Genomic DNA, 23,338 nt, shown 5'->3' with positions numbered 1-23,338 from the left:
GGTCAACGGACAGAGGCCTCATCACCACCTGGAGATGCCCACATGATGATATACACAACTTTTAATTGGATGAGCCAGTTGAACTATTGGGGGTGGGAACGTTGCCATTACTTTGTATATGTGATTTACGCGCCCATTTTCTCAGTCTCAGAATTCTTTTGTTGCTACCACTTGATTTCCAGTAAAAGATATCTTTTCTCTGATTAATGGAGTCTAAGTATTTCTTTCTTGGATTTTGAATGGAGCACCAGCTGACATTGGGATCTATAAATATTTTCACAGCCCTTTTTTGACTTTTGCAGTATGGTTCATTTAACCATGTGATTTGCTCAATTGCCATGGTGACTGGCTCAATCACCATTGTAAAATTGAGTCATGTCACATGGTGCTTCAACTTATGACCACCACAACTTTTGACTGAAATTCCATATAAATTTCCAAATTAATAATTCAATTTTAAGTGTATCTGCCTATCTTGGAATGCAGTAACAGATTTTAAATATGTCTGTCAAACAATTTCTTATTGAACACTAGCAATTTTTGGTTATGTTTTTGTGTATTGCATGATTTTTATCTTAGTATAATTGCTTTTTTTTCTTTATAGGGGAGCAGATCTTTCAGCTCTAGTGCGAGAAGCTTCTGTTTGTGCCCTAAAACAGCAAATGACAATGTTCAGTCCTGCAAATAAGAACAGTAAGGAGGGGGAAATGGCATATTATAACAAGGCAGATTTTCCTAATGACCTTTTGGATGTTAAGGAACCTTTTGGATGTTTTCATTATTTTCTTTCAGAGTTCTAACAAAAAACTGCAGAATTGTTATATGATTGTTCTAAACTAAAGATACATTAAAAACAGTGAAAGAAAGTTGTTAACTAAAGGTTTGGTAGGCATGAAAATGATAATATTTTTATCTACGCTGAACTGTCTAGCATTATAATATATTTTTTCAAAAGAGGGCAAAATATCCAAAATACTAAAATGTGCCTTGGCTGACAGCACTGACCCTCTGTAAAAGGTGATAGGATGCTTTTGCATGACTAAGGAGCTAGTGTTAGAGGCAGTCTAGAAAAGAGTTGAGCGTGAAATATTGGACAGCCTTCAGTGGTCAAAACAGTACAGGTAGTCCTCAATTTATGACCACAATTGAGCCCAAAATGTATGTTGTTAAGTGAGAAATTTATTAAGTGAGTTTTGCCCCATTTTTCGACTTTTCTTGCCACATTTGTTAAGTGAATCACTGCAGTTATGCAATTAATGACACGGTTGTTAAATGGGTCTGGCTTCCCCTTTGACTTTGCTTGTCAGAAGATCGCAAAAGGGGATCACATGACCCCAGGATATGCAACCATTATAAATGTGAGTCAGGTGTCAAGCATCTGAATGTAAATCATGTGACCATGGGGATGCTACAATGGTCATAAGTGTGAAAAATTGTCATAAGTCATTTTTTTCAGTGCTATTATAACTTTGAACGGTCACTAAACAAACTATTGTAAATTGAGAACTACCTCTAGACAGTTTGGAACTTAGCTGAACTAGGGATATGTTTTAGAATAAAATACACTTAAATAGAACCCTCTTTGGTACAAGAAAAAATGCAGAAATGCAGCTGAAATTTCAAGCTGGCATGCAAGAGTTGTTCTTGCTACATAGAAACTTGAGGAAGCAGTATAATTCCAGCAAACTTTTCCATTTCTGTCTCTTTTCTACCAATCATTAATAAACAAATCTATGGTAATGTTTACTAGAAGCTTTGTGAGATAATTCTGGTGGTGCATGACCACTAGTATAATTGCCTCTTTTGTTTGTAGACACTGTAGAGCAAGGAAGAACCAGGAGGTTATAGAAACTAAATTACTCTCCCCTAAATATTTCAAGCAGTTTCCTCTCGGTATGATCTACTAATAAGTAACTTGGATTCAGTTCCAAACAATAGGATATCTGTTTTCAGATTTAAGACTCAAAACAAATCATGAAATGAAGAGGATTAGCTAATTCTTTACTTTTCATTAATGTCAACAGATCAAGTATTTATTTCCACAATTAACATTCTATAGTAATACAGTGCCTTTAAAGGTTAGGTTTTAAAATAATTAATAGGAAATGTTGACTATACTGTTTTGTTATGACGGTTTTAATTGGGTTTGATCTAATGAACATCTTCAGATGTTTTTGTGGGTGTGTTCATATCAAAAACAGTATTTTCCAAGTTGCACTTGTGCCTCTGGTTTTCTTGCTACATTTCATTTTTTGTAGGCAAACCTTAGGAAGAAGGTTTCTTCTTGTGGAAAATAGTCATTTCTGAACATGGATGCTGTTTCTTTCCAGTTCCTATATTCATTACATAGTGTAACTCAGCTCTTGCAGAGTGCTTGAAATAATTGTAGAATTCAAGCTTCTCGCCTCTTTAAGCAGAAGACCGTAGAAGAATGGTTACTGAATTAATTGTATGTGAATTTTTCAAAAATCTTGATTTTTTTGCCCTCTCTTGATAAATCTTATAAACAGAATTGATTAGGGGATGTTTCCCCATTGAATTAGACCTGAGGACACATAACTCTAGCTAATCAGCATGGAACTGCATGAAAAATAAGTGGAGAGAAAAAATAGTTCTGTGGCAAATTGTCTTATTAATAAAAAAACTTCTTGTTTCTCCTTCCATTCTTAATGTTTTGTTGATTATGCATTTTATTTTATCAAAGTTATCACTTTTGCAATTATAGTAAATGTTTCTTGTACTATAGTCTTCACAGGGGAAATTAAAGTTGGCAAAAAACATTTTGAAGAAGCTTTTAAGAAAGTGAAATCCTCTATAACTCCAAAGGTAAGAAATACTTTTAAATTTTCAGTTGGTGACCCAGATTGTTCACAGAACATTGTAAAGAAATATGCATGGCCCAGAGCTTCATACTACTTTAAAATGTCTTGTAATATGCCATAAACCAACCTTGGGTGAAATGTAAAATGCACTAAGTATCTTAATTATTCAAAGTAATGATGCCTTTATTCACTTAAGTCTTCCATCCAATGCCACATCTTTTTCCCCCCAGCTATACTGGTGGTCAGTATGACTATTGCAGAAATGTTATAGGATGGAAGGTGTACTTTTGGGAAGGATTATTATTATGCTACATTCCCAATACAGGTAGTCTTCAGTTCTTAATAATTGGGACTGGAATTTCATTGCTAGGCAATGCAATTGTAAAATGCCACATCACACGACTGCACCACTTAGCAATAATTCTAACATGCTCGGTTAGAATTAAGCAACTCACCACAGGTCCTTAAACAGAGACACTATGTCTATTGGCTTCCCCATTGACTTTGCTTGTTGGAAGCCAACAAAGGTCACAAATGATGACTGTGGGATGCTGCAACATTCACAATCATGTGAATCAAGGACACTGTGACAGATAAAACTCTGAAGACCAGGTTATAAGTACTGCTTGTTCAGTACCATTGCAACTTCAAACAATCGCTTAATGAGTAATCTCAACAAAATATAACAATAGCAAACGAGGGCTCTTTCAAGAATATCACGTTCTGTCAATGGAAAATGTTCTCCAGAACTGTTTCAAAACGTCTGGCCTGAACATTAGCAGGTAATATTTTTGTAATATTTTGTAAGTTATTCCATTTATGAGTTTGAGTTTTATGATGCTTTTGCACCTGTTAATAATTAGACATTCTTGCAGCCTTTTCTTCAGCAAATCTTCTAGAACTATTTTTCTATTCCACCCAGCTGTTGTCTCTCATTCCTCAATGTTAATAAACAGAACTAGCATTTACCTCAGTAGGAGGCGGCAATAGGCGATGGTGATCCCTGCAGCCTGAAACAGCTGATTGTCAGGAGGCCAATCCAACCGATAATCAGCTGCTTGTGCTAATCAGGCTGTGCTGAAGCTGACCAGTCTGTTTGCTGCAAGTAGGCAAATTGCTGGGAGGCAGAGGGAGAGGCAGATTTTTTTCTCTTGTTTTCCTCCCCAAAAGCTAGGTGCGCCTTATTCTTCGGAGCCTCTTATACTCTGAAAAATATGGTATATGTGTTAGTAACTCAGACTGACTGGAGCAATTGAATTTTGGATTAGAATCAAATTTCATTAGAAACTCTGATGTGTGTATGTGGGCAAGAGGGTGTTAATGTGATAAGTTTTGTTTATAAGATTTATAAGGCATCCAATTCAACGAGTCTCAGTCTGGGCAATGTACAGTTTAAAAACAAACAATAAAGAACAAAATCCACATAACAATAAACAATGTATAAAAATACTAAATATAAAATGGCAACCAAATACATAATAAGTCACAAATAAGTCTCTCCTTCAACTGGCCCCAATGGCTGAAAGAAGAACCAGATTTTAATAGCTTTTCTACAGGCGAATAAAATTGGAACTTTTATATTGAGGGGGGAGCAGATTGTTTCAGAGAGCAGGAGCAACCACAGAAAAGGCATATTTCATAGATCCCATAAGATGAAAAGATTTAAGAATCTAGCTGCATGCCCTATCTGTGGGATCATGTGGGGTGCACAGATGTTCTTAGAAGGGAGTCCTTCAAGTAACCTATTTCTCGGCTTCCACTATCATCATCATCATTTTAGCCAGTCTGTCCATTGCAAGATGAAGGCCTCTTTCACATGTTTTCTTATAGGGCTTTATAGCTCTTTTAATGGCACCAAAAGCCTATTAGAAGTCAATGCAGCTATTGGAGAAGTTTTGTATGACATCATGAGATACATCGATAATTATCTGCACTGCTGCATCCTTGATAGTTTTCAAGGTTATCCCTATTTAGAGCCTGTTGCAGTACTCCAGTCAGGAGGTATAATATGCTGTGAAAATGACCTTGAGGTGGTAAAGGAAGAAGATCCGCAGTTAAGACAATGATGGGATGTGAAAAATCTTAATCCAAAGCAGGAATGCCATTTGAGAAGGTTTCTGACTTAACCCTCTTTCTCTTGAACAAGGTAGGAGGGGAGGGACACATTCTACAACCTAATATAAAAGTACTTTTAGCATTCATAACTTTGGTGTGGAGTATCTTACAGGAGGAGACTAAAGCATGAGTGAACATAAGCAGGGCCTCCTGATCCAGGAACGGATGCCACTTGTGTACAAAGGTGCCGCTTTGCAAAGGCCCCTTTGGCCACAGTTACAATCTGCTCTTCAAACAAGAGATTGCCCACCATGTCTTGAAGGTGGTAGTGCCACCTCACGGAAAACCAAAAAGCAGTTCCCAGATCGTGGGGGTGGGGGGTGGGCACAAAATATTTAGTCACTGGATTTGGCAAGATTGAGCTGCAACCTGTTCTTTCCCATCCAATTATTGGAAAGAACCTCAGTAACCTCACTTGGGCAGCTGTGGATAGAAATTATAACTGAGTATCATTCATATATCAGTGGTACTACACTAAACCAACAGATGACTTTGCCCGGTGACTTCATGTAGATATTGAAAGGGGAGGGGGCAATTGCAAGACACGGTGTTAGGAAAGCCTGATGTGGATTTTTTTTTTTTTTTTTAAAAACCCCTTCAATTCCTCACATGACCTGAATTTGCACAAGATTGCTGATCTCAACTTTTAGCTCCCGACACTTAGATCTCTTAATATTAACTTCTGAATTAAATTGTAGAAGTCTTCTACGTTGTGATTACAGTTCTACTTTGCCTGGTTTCTCTTAAGCAGCTTTTTAACAGAACAATGCAAAATATATTATAGAGCTTGTCTTGAAGTAGAGAAGCAGAGCATGCTGACAATAGGAACTGCTGAGACAGCAATCTGCACATTTTAATCTACTAACAGTGTAATACCAGTTTATAAAAGAAAAAAAAATTATACTCCAAAAATGGTTACCTTTCCCTTTGCGCCACCTTCCAAATGGGGATAGCCAAACCACTGCCAATACATGTTTATACATTTCTTCCTGGAGCAAAGTTAAAATAATGTTAAGTATTGTATTATTAAAGTAATTTTCAATTTTTCCTCCATTATTGTCATTATTAGGACCAAATAATGTATGAAGAACTGCGCCAATCATTGAACCGGTGACACTTGGATGACACATGTTTGCCATGCATTCTCCTCATCCTGTTTTCCAGAAGGCCCTTTATGATATAGAACATCATCTCCGTTTTGTATGCCTATAATTTCAGAATTGTTGAACTTCTTTTAAAGGATTTATATGTTGTTAACCTATAACAGAAGCCTCCAAACTTGGCAAGTTGAAGATTTGTGGACTTCAACTCCCAGAATTGGGAGTTGAAGTCCACAAGTCTTCAACTTGCCAAGTTTGGAGACCCCTGACCTGTAACCTAGCTCTTCCTTTAGCAGCAGGGCTCTTTCAAAAACCATCTCTCTGATAAGAGTGCTCTGCCTGATATCAGCTGATCCAAGTCCGAAAAGACTATTTGAATGCCTGGGAATCTGTTGCACAGTACACTTAGTGTACACAGCACAGTATACTTAGTAAATGAATCACTGATTTTCTATAAACTATGCAAGTCCCCATATTTCAAGTAAAAGACAATACAAAGTAGTCAGGCATTATAGCCTCCCACCTGTAAGGAGAGCATACGTGCTTGTATGTATTGTAAGATGATATAATAAACCACACTCAGCACAAGTATCTTTATCACTTTAAAAAAAATTCCTTTAATTTGTAAAAGTGCAAGCATAAAATATTTTTATTTAAAATTTCTTGATTATTCACTTTCTAAAGAGGATATTGAATGTAGATCATGGAACAGTGTGTGGGTGACTGAGACATACTATCCTTTGAAGCTTGCAAAGGGTCATGTGTGAGTGGGCATAAAGCAAATCCTTTTACTTCAATTCTCAACGTGAGTTTTCTTTTATATATTGTGATGCAGTGCAATGTAACTAAATTTAAATAATCCTAAAGAGTTCAATTTTAAAATAAAACACAACATAATAAAATTTAAGCCGTTGTTAATAATATAATCCTAAACAGCTAGAAGTTGCTTTTGCCAACTATGGATCATTTAATTTCCTAGAGCTCTTTGTGTTAAGAGCTTTAATGAGATGATGTAGAACCTTGGAGTCTGGTGCTCCCTGAGCTTTGTTGCCTGCTTGCAAATATTACTCAGCTAGAGTAAGTAGCTTTACTGCTAGAAAGGAATGGGGCTTGCTGTTTATGAAACTAGGCAACAAAATATTTCCTCCTCAAAATAACCAATAGAATTTGGGCAAATCAGGGGTCATTTGCAAAACTTCTACAGCATCAGTCTGGAACCCTCATTACGTATCTGATATTAGCACAATTGAGAAAGTCCAGAAATATTTCACAAGAAGAGTTCTCCACTCTTCTACTCGTTGTAGAATACCTTATGCCACCAGACTTGAAATTCTAGAACTAGAAAACCTTGAATTACACTGTCTTCGGTCTGACTTAAGCATGGTATATAAAATCATACATTGCAATGTCCTACCTGTCAATGAATACTTCAACTTCAACCATAACAACACAAGAGCACACAATAGATACAAACTCAAAGTAAACCGCACCAAACTTGATTGCAGGAAATACGACTTCAGCAATAGAGTGGTCAATGTCTGGAATACTCTACCCGACTCTGTAGTCTCTTCCCCAAACCCCAAAAACTTTAACCTTAGTCTGTCTACTATTGACCTCACCCCTTTCCTAAGAGGTCTGTAGGGGGCGTGCATAAGCGCACCAACGTGCCTACCGTCCCTGTCCTATTGTTTCTCTTATTCTTTTATTTTTCTTATATGTACCCATTTCATGTATTCACAACTATGTATACACTTATACTTATTATCTTGTAAACAATTGGCAAATAAATAAATAAATAAATAAATAAATAAATAAATATTAACTTCAGAGGCTGGTAGCAGTTATGAGACTACTTGCCCTCTCCAAGAGTATAGGCATCATGGAGTCGATCTAAAAAAAAATGAACCCAACACAGAAGAAAAAACATTTATTGCAGACAATGGAAAAGCAGTTCTTGTACAGAAGTTGGGAGCTACAAGGCAGGAAGGTCTGGTATCTGATTTGCTGGCCGGTGTACCAGGGGCTGTTTCTAGTGTTAGGCTGAACCAGGTTGTTCAGTTCATATTTGAGGATTCTTTAAGGTCCCAATTCCCTTGCTTAAAGTGCCTTGGGCTGTACTATTTGCTGGTAAGCCGGCTTCTATTCTTTGGTTTGGTGGGCTTGTCTAGAGGTGAGGAGGGACAGTTTGGGTCTGATAGGATTCGACAAGTGTTGAACTGGGTTTGATCCTGATCATGTACAAAAAACTTTGGGAAAAGAGTACAGCCTCCATTTTGTTTGTTAAGATTTATTTTTCTCCTACACAAGTATTTATATTGGCTGGCAAATTAGAATATATATTTTATGTCATTTTACACCCATAAGAATCTACCGTGTTTCTCCAACAATACGGCCTCCCCCAATAGGAAGTCCCAGTATGTTTTATAGGCATAAAATGAAATTAAGCCCCTCCCCCCAAAGTAAGGCCTATATTAAACATGCAAAATGGGGGGAAATAGCGGGGGGCTTGCTGTTAGGAGCGCCATGCCTCGCCACCAAGCTCCCTACTGTCACCAAGTACTTTTGCTGCACACCCAGATATGGTGCTGCCTGCGTTGACCTCGGCATTGGTGGAGCATTTTGTATCAGGAGATTTTTCTGCCACCGTTGTTTTCCCTTCTCCCCATGCCGCCACAGCATTTGAAGCAATGCTGCGACGTTTGACGCAGCCATGCGGCATTTGGCGCAGCCACGCGGGGCTGGCCAGGCCTCCTCCCTGCAACCGGAGCTCAGCGGAGACACTCTGCTTCAGGCGCTCCTGTCGCTGCCTTCCCGGGCATCGTTCGAAGGCAAAGCCCATTCTTTTAAAAACTACACCCTACTACGACAAAGGCTCCCCTGCCCGAGAGGGCAGCCCAACCCCACGTGGGGAGGCGAATCTCCCGGGGCTGCAGCGCAGGATCGGCCTAACCCAGGAGAAGTGCCCAGCTGCCATCCCTGCCTGGCACCGGGCAGAGTGCGAAAAGCTTCGCCTGGGGCACCTAGCGCAGCTGACAGGTGGGCCCTCCTGCCCGGCAGCGGAGCTCTGGCCAAGTCAGCGAGCGCCTCCCCATCGGGCCCTCTGCTCATCCTGCCAAAGCTGCGCCAGGCGGGCTGGGCAGAGCCAGGAAAGCGAGTTGCGGGTGTGTGCCTGCCTGCCAAGCGAAAGAGCCGGGCCGACCTGAGCTTGGCTTCCCAAGTCCCTCCAGCCCGACCCCGAAAGGGCCACCAGGAGTGGCCACCCAAGGCAGTGATAGCATCCACCTCTCTGCGGACAGGGAGGCGAGGCGACAGCAGCGCTGCTTCCCTGGCTGGCGGGTCTGGCAGAGAGAGCCCGAAGCCGCCCGTCCTTTCCACCCCTCGCCCAGCCCGTCCCCATGCATCTCCCAACGCGCCGGCAGCTCCAAATGCTGCAGTGGCACGGGCGGAGGTGCTCACTCGGCGGGGCTCAGCTCGGAGGACGTGGTGCGGGCCGTCGCCTCCCTGTCCACGGATGGGTGGGTGCTATCACTGCCTCGGGCAGCCTCTCCTGGTGGCCCCTTTGGGGTCAGGCTGGAGGGACTTGGGAAGCCAAACTCGGGTCAGCCCGGCTCTTTCGCTTGGCAGGCAGGCGCGCACCTGCGGCTCGCTTTCCCGGCTCTGCCCAGCCTGCCCGGCTCCAGCACAGCCCTGGCAGGATGAGCGGAGGGCCCGGTGGGGAGGCGCTCACTGCCTTGGCCAGAGCTCCACCGCCGGGTAGGAGGGCCCGCCTGTCAGCTGCGCTGGGTGCCCCAGGCCAAGCTCTTTGTGCTCTGCCCGGCGCCAGGCAGGTATGGCGGATGGGCGCTTCTCCCAGGGTGGGCTGATCCTGCGCTGCGGCCCCAGGAGATTCACCTCCCCACATGGGGTTGGGCTGCCCTCAGGCAGGGGAGGCTTTGTCGTAGTAGGGTGTCGTTTTTAAAAGAATGGGCTTTGCCTTCGAATGATGCCCGGGAAGGCAGTGACAGGAGCTCCTGAAGCCGAGTGTCTCCGCCGGGCTCCGGTTGCAGGCAATGCTGCAAACGCCACGGCAGCACGGGGAGAAAGGAAAGCAATGGTGGCGGAAGGTCTCCCGATACGAAGTGCCCCAACGCCAAGGTCAACATCCCAGCCGTCGCCGCCCGAGGATGCAAGGGGGGGAATTAAGTCACCCCCGAAAAGACGGCCTAGCCAATTTTTCGGGGGTCAAAAAATAAGGCCCAGCCTTGTTTTGTGAGAAACACGGTATCTTTGCTTATATAGTTCAATCAATGGAACAATTATAAAAGTCAGCCATAATTTAGCATTACTCCTCCCAATTACAGTGGCTTGAATCACAAGCTGGGTGGCAAATAAATTTGAAAACTAAATATTTTAAAGCTATGAAAATGCTTTATTTTATTCTAATTGTTTTACATTAAATTTAATGAATTTGATAAAAATTTAAAAGATGGACAGTTGCAGTTTTATGACTTCTGCAAACAAAAAGTACATCATGTGATGTGGTCTGTACTACTCATAAGTAAGTCTTGGGGTTGTAGTGGATAACTTTGTGAAAACGTGAGCAAGACGAAGCATCTGTGAAAAAGGAAATTCCATGCTAGACATCATTAGGAGATGGATTGAGTATAGAAATATCAACATTGTAGTGCCATTATACATATCTATGATGTGCCCACTTCTGCAAAAAACGCTCCATTTATGGTCCTTAAGACATAATGAAAACAGGTAAAGTGCAGAAGGGAGCCACATTGTGTCAGGGATCCTAAACATCTTTCCCTGTAAGAAAGGCTGGAATGCTTGGTGCACTTTAGGGGGAGAAAAAACCTGAATATAACAAAGGTGAATAAGAACATGGAAAAGGTGAATAAATAATTCATGACATTGAAAAGTGGACAGGAATCATTCTTATGATACTAGGATCATGGGTCATTTAATGAAGCTAACTAGAAAGAGTTTAAAAACAGATAAAAAGCCGTTCTTCATTAACTTGTAATTAATGAGATGCAGAATATTGGCCTATAGTAGGCTTTGGCTTTATCCAGTATTGCTATTCTTGGGAAAGGAAACATGTTGACCCTAAAATAGCTTTCCTAATCAATTTGTTATATTACCTATGTCACCTTGTGAACCTCCATTTAGTGTTCAAAAATCAAAATATAATTTACAACTTATCTTTCCTTTAAAATGGGATCAAACCAAAAGTGTTATGTCATGCCTGTCGCTAATAATAATAATGTTTGCATGAGGTGGGGTGCAGTATACACACACTTTGAATTGCAATTTAAAAGGTTGATATGCCTGTGTTAAATAGATAATTTTTGGCAGCATTTCTAGCCTATCTAGCTTCTTTCAATATATTTCAAGGTTCGGTGTAATAGTAAAAAGATTTTATGCCACTCCCTTCCCAAACATACTGAAGCACCATAATAAGATTTTATAAAGTATTAAAAAATTAAGCTTCACCATATTTATTTTTACTATGCTTTCTAGAAGATTGTGTATAGTTGTATTTGTAAAATTTAGCATATACCGTTTACAAGTACTCACAATTTTTTCTTACATCAGTTTAATCCCTTTTTCATAAGATATGTTATATTTGCACACTTCATATTCTATACATATAATTGATATGGCTCTCATGCTGGCAAAAACCAAAAAAGCACATACAAATCTGTGTTTCAGTAAATTGTAAGACTATTGAGGGTTACCAAGGCAGATTAATCCAATACTTAATCTGAAGCAAAATAGTATAGAGTAGCAACATACCAATATTTTCAAAATAATGTCCTACTAAATGACAGTGCTACCAAATTAAACTCCACTATCTGTGAGTTCATCTTACCCTTGTACACCAAAATTTTTGTTCTGAAAGTTTTGGATATCCTCCAAATAAGATCAGATGACATGTTCTGTCTGGGGCTTCAAGTAGAAGAGGAGAAGAAATACACTTTTTTTCATAAATGACAAATATGGTATCATATTGTTGACTTTATTCCACAGAAAAAAATGGTTTTCTAGACAATTTTCTGATGGATGTATGCCGATTTTACTTAATACAATTGTTTCCAAATAGCTAACATTTGTTTTGAGTCAGAGAGTACTGATATTTCAAGGAGCTTGTACTTTTTAAATAATGCAATACTGTCTATCTGCTATATTAGCATTACATATGCTAATCCATAACATACATGTATTTGGAAGAGATTAAAGCCAGACATTTTAATATACCATGTAAATCAAAATTAATGTTAACTAGAAGTTTAATAATTACACTTTGTTAGTAAAATAAGAAATATGCAGGAGTTGTAGTCAGCAGGTACTTGAAACAAATTGTATAAATTTAAACAATTAAGTTTAAAGAATCAAGTCACTATATTAATAACATGCACAAAACGTCAGAAAAAATTGAAAAGGAAAAACAAATTCTATCAATGTTTTTAATTTTTCAGAGACCTTTTTAAAAATGTAACAATATATCAATATTCTAGCCTTGGTCAAGATAACAAGCCATCAAATATTTATCAAGTAACATCTTGCTCCAGCCACCATGAAGAACGCCTCTGGAATTTGTGAAGAAACTTTTTGTCTGAAAGATTACTCTTGTTTCTCATCACCTTTTACAGGTCTTTTTATACGTGAATATGGGCTAACAGTGTCATCCATCACAAAGTCATAAAGCACTTTAATCCAAGAGTTATATTGTGGTAAGTGGTCATAGTATTCAGGAGCCATTTTCTTTAGCTAAAATTGAAAGGATATGCATACATGTATTAATCCAATATTCCATCTTTAATTTAAAAAAAACAAAACGCAAAAAACCTCATTTTCAAAGCTTTAAAAGCATGATGCTGAATATGTCAGGATTCCTGCGATTGCCCTAATTAAATCATGAGCCACAAGCCAAGCTTCAAAAGAAACCAAAAATGTATTAGGAGCAACATGTCCAAAATTAACCTGTATGAAGCCAACTCTGGCATACGTAATTTATAGTCACCTGTGACCCTGTTTCCTCCCTCCCCCCTGGGTGTGTCATAAATGGATTTTCACTGGGCAGAAGACCCGGTAGCTTAGCTACAACCTTTGTAAGATAAGTGTTGGAATGTATTTCTGGTTTTAAACTGCCGCACTGCTCCTTCAGACCCCTCCCCCGTTTATAGCAACTCTATAACAGGCATAGAAATGCTTTACAAGTTGAGAGAATACACATCAACAGACAACATAACTATGTATTCCAGTTCCAAACTGAACTAGCCATTAAGAAAGACTTGCAAGAGTATCCCAGCTGGGAACAAATTAAGAACTTCTCTATCACTTAAGTCCTAAACATAGCTAGTTTGAGACACCTTCTTCAAATTTCCCATGATTGTTTATTCTATAAAACCTGTATCAGCACTAGAAACAAATGTCTCTTAACTGACTCGGAATTGTAAGGCAAAAATATTAGATTAAGAGAGATGTACCTAATATCATTTATACCTCAGTTATGCATATTACATAGTTTTCATGTTGTTATTGAAATCATTTCTAGTAATTTTGGAGTACCAAAGACTAACACTGGAATAATCACCTATTTCTGAGGTATCTTTGTTATTACCAGTGTAAACCTAAAAGACATAATTCAGGTATTGCTAAAACTGGTGGTATGCAGATTATTTATCTTCCTAAAAACTTGATTCCCAACACTGCTGAATGTTTAGGGAGTTCCACCAATGCACCAGTATGTTCCAATTCGGTTACATCCTTTCCAGCAGAGTTGCTTGTTTAAGATGGACAGCTATAGAAATTGAATGAATAAAAACTCCTTAAATGCTTTCTTACATTTTTTGCTAACAGAATTGGGGTAGTGGACCCTCAATGGATTAATTCCAAATAATTTTCACTAATTCTTCCAAAAGAAGCATCTTAGCAATTTATTCCTCGATAAAATATTCCATGTCCTAATACTTTCTGTAATGAAATGCTCATTCCTACAGATGTTTATTCAGTTTGGGTTTATTTACTTGTCTTGTATGGCTGCTCAACCCGTGGCAACTCTGAACAGTCCCAGTATCCGGGTAAGATATCCTTATTTATGCCCTATAAATTTTGACACTGCTCCATCAATATGTTCTTCTATCCCATGAATTGATCTTTCAAAATCAGTAAGGCAAACTATAAACTTATTTCCTCTAGCTCCTCAATCAAATTTCTAACAAAACTGTTAAGGCCATCAACAGGAAAAATGCTCTCAAATAAAACCACAAAACTAACAAAAACTAAAAATACTCTTGTTCTCTTATCCCCATTTTAATGTTGGATAAAGATGTGATTTGACTTTAAGAACAATCCTGTTCTTTTTGGATTTTGAAACTTTTCTGAAGGGCCAGCAACAGCCTATGTTTGCTTCTTACTCCAATGGTATGTTTGCTGAAAATCTAACAGGTCTTAAATCTGAAACACATCTCCTGAAGCCACAGAAGCAGCAAGCAGTGTACTAATTATTGACTAAACTTGATTATTCTGACTTGACACAAGACAACTTATTAACACTGTGGTGGAAATTATGTTAAATTTGAAATATTAGCTAACTTTACAGAGTATTTTTTGTACAAACTTGGAAGGCTACATGTATATATTTTCAGTTAAGGCCTGTAGTAATTATAAATCCCTTTCTTACATCAATGATTGTCAAGTCTACTTTGCCAAAATACTTGAACTTTATCAAATTGTGATATGTGATATCATTATTCCTTGTCCTCTATTAAAGAATCTTAACTAAATATATGCTACTGCTCTGAATAAGCATTATACTTGAAACAAGTGACTATGTTTAGTTTATTAAATATTTATTTTTACAATTTCTTTCTAAACATTTAGGTAGTTGTAATGGTAGGTTAGTAGTATCTAAGTAATTGTAATTAAAGTACAAACATCCTACATTAATTTCAAAGTATTATGACTATGCTACATATTAAATTGCAGCAGGAATCTGAGCATATTCATGAAATGGGCTTTTAAGCATTTAGCTGTAAAAACAAAATAAATGTACTAATATTTACTTACCAGTGGAAGACTTGTTCCAGGAACATTAGGAAAATCATGATGTTCATTGTGATAGCCAACATTGAAGGTAAGTTTATTCAGTGGCCCATAATATGAGTATGTTTCATACCCCTTTAAAAACATATAATGTTCAGCTATGAAATGTCCTGAAATAGGATGCAAGCCCAGCCCCAGTATTACTCCTGCCAGAAGATAGAACAATGATTTTATTCCTAGGAAATAGTATACAAGAACATCAAAGACAAATTGAATTGATAAATTAATGATTTCTAATCGAGATATTGGCTTGGGATTAATACAGAGTGGTCGAACAGCATAAAAAAGTGGCTGGAGAATAATCCACATGAGTTTTCGAAAACGGGTACAGAAAAACCATCCTTCAAAGTTGGCAGGTATATCCACATCAATTCCATCTGCACCAAGATAACGATGATGATCCATGTGGTATCTCTTGAATGATATGGAGTATGGTACACCAAGTGGGAGATTGGCAAACATTCCAAACCATCGATTCCAGGAAGATCTAGAGTTGCCAAAGGCACTGTTGTGAGCAATCTCATGAATTGCCAAAGTCATGGAATGGTTGAGACAGCTGCCAAATACATATGCCCAAAATACAACCCATTTCCAGTCCAAATCTTTAACCAGATAAAGAGCAACAACTTGTGCAAATACCATAAGTAGAACCAACCAGATCACATTGTAGTCTGGTTTCATCAAGGTTTTTATCTCTGGATGTTTGCCTGTTGAAAGAAGAGAATAGGTATCAACTGACAATTGAAATTTCAATAAAAACTCATTTAAAAGTTAGAAGATTGCATTAAATAATGGCTGAGTTAGCACAAATGTACAGACAGACTACAGGTAGCCCTCAAGTTACAACCATTCATTCAACAACGGTTTGAATTTACAGTGGCACTGAATCAATGGCACTTACACCAGTTCCCAAAGTTATGGCCATTGTGGTATCCTGGTGGTCATGTGATCTAAGTTTGGATGCTCGGCAGCCTGCCCACATTTATGACTGCAGAGATACTTCAACTCTCTCCACCTGTCTATGTCCCCTCCATCTCAACCCTTTTGGCCTTCTGTACTCCACTATCTATGGCCTTTCTTTTTTCTTACCTTTGCAAGCCAACTGCTGGCCACACAAGGCTTTCCTCCCAACATCATATGCAGCAGTTTCCTTGCAAGACCTGAGGAAGAAGACCTTGCATGGCCAGCAACTGCCACACAAAGGGCTACACTGGGCATGCCCCCATCAGAAGTGGGAAGGGAGAAGATGGCAAAGATCAGCTAAGGAGATGGAATATAGGGCAGAAGAGGACTTTTGAGGTGGGCTGAGCTGGGGTTTCCTGAGGTGGTTGTGACCTCACGTCATGCTGGGAATGGCTGTGGTTCACACCAGTGTTGAACTACAGCAGCTACAGTTTAGCGATGTGGTGCTGGAGTGGGCTTGGGTGGCCGGATTTCCCAGGGTGGATGTGGCTTTGGTCTGTGCCTCAGGTTTCTTGCAGCCCCTTGCCTTGATGGGCATGATCTTGGGAGGTTCTTTGGTTAGGTTTTTTACTGTTTGTTTGGTAGCTCCTTGACTGGGGTTATTGTTCACTTCTTGATTGTTGGTCTGGTGTTAATCTTGGTGTTAATCTATTCTCATCTGGGTGTTGCTTGCTGGTGGAGCAATATTTTCATTACCCTGTTCCCTTTCTGACATGTTGATTGTCTTTTACACAGTACATAGATGTTGTTAATGTCTACATGTCTATTGATGACCATCTTGTCAAAGTGCCAGGCTTCCAGGTACTTTACTTGGCTTGCTCTAGGATGGTCTTGGCTTGGTCTAAAATGGAAACTGGTTAAGTTGTCCATATGTTGTGAAATTAAAGAGTTTTCATCATGTCTTCTGATTGCTAGTTGGCATTCATATTTTGTTAGTCTTCTGCCTGTTTGTCCTACATAGTGGCTGTTTGCAATCTTTACCCTGTATGTTGTAAATTTTTATTTGTTTGTTTTCTAGGGCTGCTGGGTCTTTTGGTTTACCAAGGATGTTTTGAAAGGTTTTGGTTGGTTTGTGTGTTATACTGATTTCTAAACTTGATTATTGAAAAAAGATTGAATAAGGGGATGAAGGAATTATTGTAATGTTGAGGAGAGCAGAGGAACAATGAGTTTATAAAGAAGAATGGAAGTTGCTTCTTTCCCTTTTAACTTTTTTTTCTGCATCTTTCCTTTATATAATAGCAGTAGCATTTAGACTTATGCTGCTTCACAGGGCTTTACAGCCCTTTCTAACAGGTTTACAGAATCAGCATACTGCCCCCAACAATTTTGGTCCTCATTTTACCGACCTCGGAAGGATGGAAGGCTGCATCAACCTTGAGCCTAATGATCTGAACTGCCAAATTGCAGGCAGCTGGCTGTCAGTAGAAGTAGCCTGCAGAACCGCACTCTAACCATTGCACCACTGCAGCTCTTATATTTCTATATTTGTCTTTTACTAATGTAAATACATCATAAAAATTAATAATTAAACTCCAAGACATAGGGAAGGCAAATTTAAACTGTTTAAGTAGACGTTTATTTTTCAATGCTTCATGAAATATTGTGCAATGTTAAAAATGACCTGTCAGTCTGCATATTGGACACCATCAAATTGTATTCAATTCTCGATGGCAACCTGAGTAAATACTTAACTCCAACTATTTTCAATCTACATGTTCTACATGTTATTTAAGAATAAATTCAACATTCTCTTTAACATTATATATCCATCTTCCATTTCCCTCAGCAAGTTTGTGTGTTAAACACAAATTTTTATTCTCCTTACATCTTTGCATAATGAATGTGAAAGTCTACTAGCTGCTCAGCACATCAAGAAAGCAGACAGCCTTGACTTCTGGTAGTGACATCACAGTGAAGAGGACAGAGGGGGAACAAGGCTCTGTTATTCCCATCTGATTTCGCCTGTCTGGAGACCTTCAATGGTCAAAGTTAACCCCCAGAGGGGTTGACTAAGGTAGAAGGGAAGCCCTGAAGACTGCGTGGAGAAAGGCAATCGTCCGCTAGAATGAAGGGAAACCCCTTGAAGCCGACAGTAGAGAAGACAGTCAACATAGATGACCAGAAACTGTGACAGCTTGGTGAAAGACAGGAAAGAAAAAAACCAAAGAGTAATGTGGCTGTACTGGGTGAGAACTTTTTAACTTTCTGCAAATGAATCTATCCTGATTTAATAGTAAAAACTTTTTGAAAAGGGGGACTCAAAAAAAAAAAAAAAAAGGTAGAGCAGGATCTCTGCTCACCCAAAATAGTGGCAACTAAGTTTTCAGAGCTATTGACAGATCCAGAAAAGAATGGCAGAAATGACTATAAAGGAACAGAGTTTGAGTTAAAGGAAAGTCCAGATCAACTACTTTGAAAGAATCTTAAATATTTGAAGATTAGACCTGCCTTTTCCAAATATAGTTTTGTTGTATTTTCTGACATTTTTTCTTGACTGTAAAGTTTCCTTTAAAAATCCTGGATTATTTTCTTTTTATCTTCATTCTAATGATGGAGGGTCCCCTTCTTGTCTATCAGTTGGTGTATCATTTTCTTCTCTTTCTTCAACTTGTACACTAACCATCTTATGTGCTTATGTGCATGTTCAAAAAAGTTTTGTTTCACCATTTTAATTTTTTGTGCCATTTCATCTTGCACTATTAGATTCAGTTTATGTTTTATTTGATCAATTTTCTCTTTTATCTTATTTTTTGTGGCTCATTCTGCACTTCTATCTCCAATTTCTTAAGCTCTTCTTGTAGTGTTTTTTGCTGTTGTTTCCTTTTATTACTTTTTCTTGCTATGTTACCGCTAACCCTTGAATGTATGCTTTTGCCGTATCCCAAACATTTTGCAGTGATGTTTCTTCTTCTTTTTCTTTAAAGAAAAATTCCATTTCTTTTTCCATCTTTTGTGTGAACTCGTCTTTTAAAATAGTTTGATTCATTGTCCATCTCGGTTTCTTCTTTTGTCCCTTCCATGTGGAGTTGTGATCTGCCCACATGTTCATTTCTATGTCTACCTCTTGGACATCTGTTCTCATTTCTGATGCTGGTATAAAATACCAGACACAGTGAGAGCAATGTGAAACGCAGGAATAACAACAGTGGAAATAACAGAAGCAATTAAAAGACAAAAAAAACAATAAAACACCTGGACCAGATGGGCTTCCAGCAGAACTTTATAAAAGTCTACAAGAGGCACTAGGACTGTCAATGCTGGAGGTCTATAATGAAGCGCTATTAAAGGCCAAGCTCCCCAAAACATGGACAGAAGCATATATTACAAGACACAGATCCTCTACAGATAAAAACCTACAGACCAATATCATTATTAAACGTAGATTATAAAATATATGCCTCTATAATTTCAGAAAGATTAAAAAGATTTTTAAACAAATTTATATATCCTGACCAGAATTGTTTCCTACCTAAAAGACAATTGAAAAATAGTATGAGGATTATCTTGAATATATTGGAATATTACAAAGCCCATTCTGAAAAACAGCTAGCGTTAATCTTCCTGGATGCACAAAAAGCCTTTGATAATATGAGCTGGCAGTTTATGACACTACAATTGAAAGGTGTGGACTTTGGTGAAAACTTTGTAAATATGACCCACGCAATATACTCCAATCAAATGGTGAAAGTGATAGTAAATGGGGAAATAACAGAAAACTTTAACATAACCAAGGGCACAAGACAAGGATATCCACTATCTCCTCTTTTATTCATACTAACCTTGGAAGTCTTGCTTAGACAGATCAGACAAGATCCAGAAATAAAAGATTTGGAAATAAAAAAAGCATTACAAGCATTCGCAGACCACTTAGTATTTATTTTGGAGGAACCCTTAGCAACGGGACCCAAATTAATAAAGAAAATTGAAGAGTTTGGTGAGGTGGCAGGACTAAAAATAAACAAGGAAAAGACCAACATATTGACAAAGAATCTTACAAAGAAATAGAAAAATGAACTGACGGAAAAGATGGATATGCAGATAACTAAAAAAGTTAAATACTTGGGAATTTGACTAACAGCAAGATGTACATCCATTAAAGAAGACAACTATACTGAATTAATACATCAAATAAAGATAGACTTGGAAAAATGGAGAAACCTACAGTTGGTCAGAAGGATACCACAACAAAAATGAATATTCTACCAAAATTGCTATTCTTATTTCAAGCAATCCTGATAAAACTAGGAAAAAAGTTTTTTGAGGACTTAAATAAATAGATTTTAAAGTTGTCTGGCAAGGCAAAAAACCAAAAATCAAGTTGAAAAAGCTGCAAGACACCAAAAATAGGGGGGTTTGGGCTACCAGAATGGGAGCTGTATTACCAGGCCTCAGTGCTCACATGGATAAAGGAATGGATAAATTAGAAGAACAAAATAATACTGACGTTAGAAGGGCATGACTTACAATTGGGGTGGCATGCATTTGTATGGTATGGAAAAAGTAAAATACATAGATACTTCCAAAGGCATTCAGGAATGCTCTGCTGTCAGTATGGGAAAAAATTAAGCAGAATCATTGCATGAAAATACCCGTCTGGCTATCCACAATGGAAGCGCTAATATATCCTAATGTTTAGAACTGGAAAAAATCAAGAGGTACAAAGATATCCTAAACAAACAAGGGGACTTAAAATCAAAACAGGAACTAAAAAGTCAGGAAATTGACCTGGCCTGATGGCCACATATTCAAATACAAATGAGACATAAAGATGCAGAAATATATGGATTTTATAAGGAACCCCTAGAATTATTTCAGATATTTCTAGGGACAGATGACAAATTAAAGAAAATTTATAATTACTTATTAAATTTTAAAATGGAAGAAGAACATGTAAAAGAAACCATGATAGTATGGGCCAAAAATTTTGGATATAACATAGAACTAGACAATTGGCAAAAATTTGGGAGAGAAATTACAAACTAAAGATGTCAACAGCATACAATGAAAACCTTTATGAAATGTTCTACAGATAGCATTTGCCATCAGCAAGAATGGCAAAAATATTCCAAAACATATCGCCAGAGTGCTGGAACTGTAAGCAGATACTGGGGTCCTATTACCATATATGGTGGACTTGTCCAATGGCAAAAAAAAAAATATTGGTTAAAGATTAAAAGGTGGTTAGAAGAAATGACAGCACAACAAATAGATTTAAAACCAGAATTGTTCTTACTAGGTATACTACTGGGGAAATACAACAAAAGAATTATATATTTAATGTTACATGTAATAACGGCAGCAAGAATTATGTATGCACAAAACTGGAAAAATGAAAGATGAAAAGGTAATAAAAACAATACTAGACTGTGCCAAAATGGACAGGTCAACGATGAAAATTAAGGATAAAGAAGAAACAGAGTATTGTTTAACATAGGATTTACTGTATAAACAGCTAGAAAACAGAAGCAGAAGTTAGAAACTTTATAAAGATGATTAACAAAATAGAAAAACACACATATAAAGATATATATAAGGATAACTCTATAAGCAATATTACCACTGGACTACACTTGGCTATAGATTAAGATTAAAGATTAAAGTGTACAGAACGATTAGAGGTAAACATATTATATAATTCTGAGAATAATGGTTATAATTATGGTGTATAATATGTATATTCAAAAGAGACTTGATACAGAGAGCACACTGTCATTGCAGAAATGGAAACTTAATGTATAATAAAGGAAAATGTATAATAAAAAATAATAAAAAATAATAAAAAATAAAGCAGGCAGCCTTTACTTGGCCCACTGATCTCCTGGTTACTCATCAGTGTTCAGCTTTCACAACCAGATATAACACTAGAAATTACTTAACTGCCTAGATGCAAATTACCCATATCTTATATTAAAACCACATTCCTAAATTACACATCTACATACATAGGGACTTTTTAAAAAGCAGTAGGTGGAGAGCCAGCATAAAATAGTGATTAAGGTATTGGACTAGCTGTGAGAATGCCCAAGGGCAAAATGAATGCAATCTAAGAGAAGGCTGGGAAAAAATATGAGTGTTAATTGGGATCCGGGACACCCGGGTTCCAGTTGACACTCAACCATGGAAGCTTCCTGAGTGACCATCACCCCCTTTAGGCTGACCCTCCTTCAGAAGAGTGCTGTTGGGGGGGGCGAATGGGATGAGCTAAATGAATTCCTAAAAGACAGACAGGGTATCAGCCTAATAAATCAGCAAATACACGTGCCTGATAAACTCCGAAGAAGGCAAAGCCCGAGTTGAACTTGAGTTCCAACCTTTTCTTTGGGGAGTTCATGGTAAAACCCACAGTTGAGATGTCCCGTGAAGTGAGTCCTACATGACCGCCAAGAAGAAACTAGCATTTAACCGATTTGGATCAAAGGGGGGGGTGTCAACCCAGAGACGGAGAAAGTCGAAAAAAGCCCGCCACGCCTGTTGTAGTAATAGGTCTCCTTCTGAGGTGATTCACTGAGCCCACAGATGCTTTTGTTCGCCCTCCTACTTCCCCGCTATCGCTTCAGCCTCTCCCACCCCGAAAGGCCTCGGAGAAGAGGACGACGACGACGCCCCTCCTCGCCATCTGGACGGGACGCGCTCACTTCTCCTCATAAGGCATTGGCGCAACGCGGCGGCGCCTGCCACACAAGAGGAAAGCCCCGGAATCGGGAGAGGTGGTGAGGATATCCCTCCCCGCCGCCGCCAGAACTCACTCAAAATCTCCTTGCGGCGATCGGCGTGCGGCTGGTCGGTGTAGACCCATTCGAAATCTTCTCGGGCCACGAAGTTTCCCATGCCAGAGGAAAAGCCGCCACCAAGCAGTGGCTCACCGGAGGCTCTTTCTACCGATCCCCACGAAAACTGCAATTGGCGGCGTATCAAGACCGCTATTTAGCTGCCTCTCCCTCTCACATTGAAGAGAAGGAGGGCCTCCGCCGACCGCCGCCTCTTCGTCGCGGCCCCATTGGCTTCCGCGGCCGGCGACGTCACGGAATCGGCGCCTCTTCAGAGAGGCCGGAGGGCCTAAAATTCAAAGTTGCCCCCTCCTCCTCCCCCCCCCCCCAACACACATTTGGAGAGGGTTCGCGCGTCGGGCGTGTTTGTTTTCGACATTGCCAAATCTTGTGGTTAATAATGTTACCCTACCATTGAGTACCGTGACTCCTGCAGACTGCGCCCACCCGGTGTCTTCATCCAAGGAAATTA

At 38.9% G+C, this 23,338-nt stretch overlaps 2 protein-coding genes and 2 long non-coding RNA genes across 5 annotated transcripts in view; 3 read left to right on the top strand and 1 right to left on the bottom strand.

The window, feature by feature from the left end:
* NVL (nuclear VCP like) overlaps positions 1-6,621 on the top strand; it is a 61,476-nt gene extending 54,855 nt beyond the window's left edge. For both annotated transcript variants that reach the window (XM_087964595.1, XM_087964601.1), the window contains 3 exons: positions 605-693; positions 2,747-2,826; positions 6,007-6,621. In XM_087964595.1, coding sequence (XP_087820721.1) covers positions 605-693; positions 2,747-2,826; positions 6,007-6,051 — 214 coding nt within the window. In that variant the 3' untranslated portion in view covers positions 6,052-6,621. The remainder of the gene's footprint in view (positions 1-604; positions 694-2,746; positions 2,827-6,006) is intronic.
* LOC148132807 (uncharacterized) lies at positions 4,213-5,520 on the top strand. The gene is made up of 2 exons (XR_015749420.1): positions 4,213-4,315; positions 5,480-5,520. It is a non-coding gene; the product is annotated as an uncharacterized LOC148132807 (long non-coding RNA).
* A 2,835-nt stretch (positions 6,622-9,456) lies between the features above and the next one.
* Positions 9,457-10,553, top strand: LOC148132806 (uncharacterized). Its single transcript, XR_015749416.1, has 2 exons — positions 9,457-9,864; positions 10,277-10,553. It is a non-coding gene; the product is annotated as an uncharacterized LOC148132806 (long non-coding RNA).
* A 1,475-nt stretch (positions 10,554-12,028) lies between these two features.
* DEGS1 (delta 4-desaturase, sphingolipid 1) lies at positions 12,029-22,997 on the bottom strand. Its single transcript, XM_026682214.2, has 3 exons — positions 22,846-22,997; positions 15,098-15,840; positions 12,029-12,796 (listed from the first exon to the last, which is right to left on the bottom strand). The coding sequence occupies exons 1-3, from the start codon at positions 22,925-22,927 to the stop codon at positions 12,650-12,652; spliced, it is 972 nt and encodes a 323-aa protein (XP_026537999.1). The 5' UTR covers positions 22,928-22,997; the 3' UTR covers positions 12,029-12,649.
* Between the last annotated feature and the right edge of the window lie 341 nt (positions 22,998-23,338).

The sequence above is a fragment of the Notechis scutatus genome, chromosome 1 (assembly GCF_049901735.1).
Source record: "Notechis scutatus isolate UNSWTSFEM ecotype Mainland chromosome 1, rNotScu1.2, whole genome shotgun sequence".
NCBI classification, from domain to species: Eukaryota; Metazoa; Chordata; class Lepidosauria; order Squamata; family Elapidae; genus Notechis; species Notechis scutatus.
The sequence above is the reverse complement of the archived record's forward strand: the minus strand, read 5'-3'. Positions and strand labels throughout refer to the sequence as shown.

Excerpts from the sequence above, each read along its gene's own strand:
- DEGS1 (XM_026682214.2), bottom strand. The coding sequence starts at position 22,927 with ATGGGAAACTTCGTGGCCCGAGAAGATTTCGAATGGGTCTACACCGAC. Across the intron at positions 15,841-22,845 it reads TCGCCGCAAGGAGATTTTGA|GCAAACATCCAGAGATAAAA; the intron begins GTGAGTTCTGGC and ends TTCTTTCAACAG. Across the intron at positions 12,797-15,097 it reads CTGGAACAAGTCTTCCACTG|CTAAAGAAAATGGCTCCTGA; the intron begins GTAAGTAAATAT and ends TTTCAATTTTAG.